At 52.7% G+C, this 2500-nt stretch overlaps 1 protein-coding gene across 1 annotated transcript in view; it reads left to right on the top strand.

Annotated features, from left to right (window-relative positions):
- Window positions 1-961: 961 nt before the first annotated feature.
- LOC308165703 (homeobox protein Hox-D10a-like) overlaps window positions 962-2500 on the top strand; it is a gene marked incomplete at both ends in the record, with an annotated part of 2660 nt that continues 1121 nt past the window's right edge. Inside the window, one exon of the mRNA XM_080539852.1 lies at window positions 962-1577. Coding sequence (XP_080395978.1) covers window positions 962-1577 — 616 coding nt within the window. The remainder of the gene's footprint in view (window positions 1578-2500) is intronic.

Genomic DNA, 2500 nt, shown 5'->3' with positions numbered 1-2500 from the left:
ATCTCCTCCCGTCCCACTCCTCCCGTCCCTCTCCTCCCGTCCCTCTCCTCCCGTCCCTCTCCTCCCTCTCCTCCCGTCCCACTCCTCCCGTCCCTCTCCTCCCGTCCCACTCCTCCCGTCCCTCTCCTCCCGTTCCTCTCCTCCCATCCCTCTCCTCCCTCTCCTCCCGTCCCTCTCCTCCCGTCCCTCTCCTCCCGTCCCTCTCCACCCGTCCCTCTCCTCCCGTCCCTCTCCTCCCGTCCCTCTCCTCCCGTCCCTCTCCTCCCGTCCCTCTCCTCCCGTCCCTCTCCTCCCTCTCCTCCCGTTTCTCTCATCCCGTCCCTCTCCACCCGTCCCTCTCATCCCGTCCCTCTCATCCCGTCCCTCTCCACCCGTCCCTCTCCTCCCGTCCCTCTGGCATCAATCTCAAGTCCTCTACCGGGCGTCGACATCTGAGTTCCCCATCAGCCAGCCGCGCGCGGGGTCACGTGACGCCGCGTCTCAAGGCCACTTCCAGTTCCCTCATTGGCGGTTGTCACGTGGCCGCGGCGCGAGGCAGGCAGGGGGCTGTTGTGCTGTAGACATGTCCGCACATACAAAGGACATCTCTCTCTCTCTCTCCCTCCCTCCCTCTCTCTCTCTCTCTCTCTCTCTCTCCCTCCCTCCCTCTCTCTCTCTCTCTCTCTCTCCCTCCCTCTCTCCCTCCCTCCCTCTCTCTCTCTCTCTCCCTCCCTCTCTCCCTCCCTCTCTCTCTCTCTCTCTCTCTCTCTCTCTCTCTCTCTCTCTCTCTCTCTCTCTCTCTCTCTCTCCTTGAATCCGTTCCAAAATGTCTTTCACCGACAGCTCGCCCGGTGCCAACACGTTTCTAGTAGATTCGTTGATCGGCGCGTGCAGAACGGACAGTTTTTACTCCAACAACAACAACAACAACAACAACAACAACAACAACAACAACAACAACAACAGCAGCAGCGGCAGCGGCATGTACCTGCCGCCCAGTGACTTGGGGACCTGCGGGATGCAAACCTGCGGGCTGCGAGGGGACGGCGGGAGCCTCCACATGGCCCTGGGGGTGGGAGTCCATCACTCCTATGTGCCCCAGTATGAGAGCTGGACAGAACCGAGCCGGGCCTGCGCGGCAGAGCTGACCCAGACCCAGACCAGCGCATTGCCGTGCGCCTTCTTCTCCCATCACAGCATCAAGGAGGAGAGGAACTGCTGCATGTACCCCGGGCCGCCCCGCTCCTACCCCGGCCTGGCCCAGCCGGAGCAGCCGTGCCCAGTGGCCGGCCCGGAGATCCCGGTACCGGGGTACTTCAGGCTGAGTCAGACGTACGGCGACGGGAAGCAGCAGGGCTACCGGGACCAGGCGGGTCCAGAGTCCGTCTTCCAGCTGAGCGGAGCCCCGCAGCGGGCCGGGGGAGAGAAGACGACCACCACCACCTCCTCCAGCGACCCTCCGGCCGCCCCGGACCCGAGCAGGACCTCCACGCCCGCCGCGAGCCCGAACCCGAAGTCCAGTTCGCAGGACGAGCGGAACTCCTGGTCGGAAGCGTCCGCCTCCTCGAGCCCCGAGCCGCCTGTGACGGCAGCGCGAGGTCGGTGTGATGAAAGGACGAGGCTCCGGCGTCATAAACCCCCAAATAAAACACAGACAAGCCCGCAGTCGTAACGTTTAATGGTTTAGCCTTCCTTCTTAGCCGCCGATGCAGTAAAACGCTTTTACAGGGACGCAGAGAGACCGCGGAAAGGCTGCTCCTTGTCTGTAACTACTCCAGCCTATATATACTATATCATCCTTTTCATCTGAATTATTATTTTTCTACCATCTAACCATCAGGCATTTGGAACTTTTTGGCCAGTAAATATTGAAATTAATAGGCTATACGCCTATTCACTTTGTGCATTCAAAGTAGGCCTGTAAGCTAATTAAGACGTTTGTATTCTTTATTCTTTAATAAGGAATAATTACAATATTAATACAATATTAATGCTAGCCTATATAAACGTTGTTTCTGCTCGACTCAAATCATGTTGATGCACAAATACTGTGATGTTCCTCCTCGGCCCGTTTCACAACGTCTGATTATTATTATTATATTCAACTGAAGTAACACATAGCCTATATTATAGGTTATTATTATTAGTAGCAGTATTAGGCTACTATTATTATTAGGCTATTATTATTAGTATTATAATCATTATTATATTGGCTATACTAGTCTACAATTATCATTATATTCTTTCTTTGTTTAACTTGCTATCTATTTTGCAAAAGATAGCTCTAGGCTACATTTTATTATTCTTGTTATTAAGAATAGTAACAATATTAATATTATTATTAATAATAATAATAATAAGAAGAAGAATAGCGTAATAGTGGTAGTATTATAGGCTAATAAGAATTAATTATTCTTAATAATAGCCTAAATAATAACGTTTATTTGTAGCCTATAGACTAGCACTTTTCCTGCAAACGTTGCAGCTTATTAACTATTAATGTTGTTGTTGTTATTGTTGT

The sequence above is a fragment of the Nansenia antarctica genome (assembly GCF_963989245.1).
Source record: "Nansenia antarctica genome assembly, chromosome: 9".
Classification (NCBI taxonomy): Eukaryota; Metazoa; Chordata; class Actinopteri; order Argentiniformes; family Microstomatidae; genus Nansenia; species Nansenia antarctica.
This window is presented reverse-complemented; position numbering and strand designations above follow the sequence as displayed.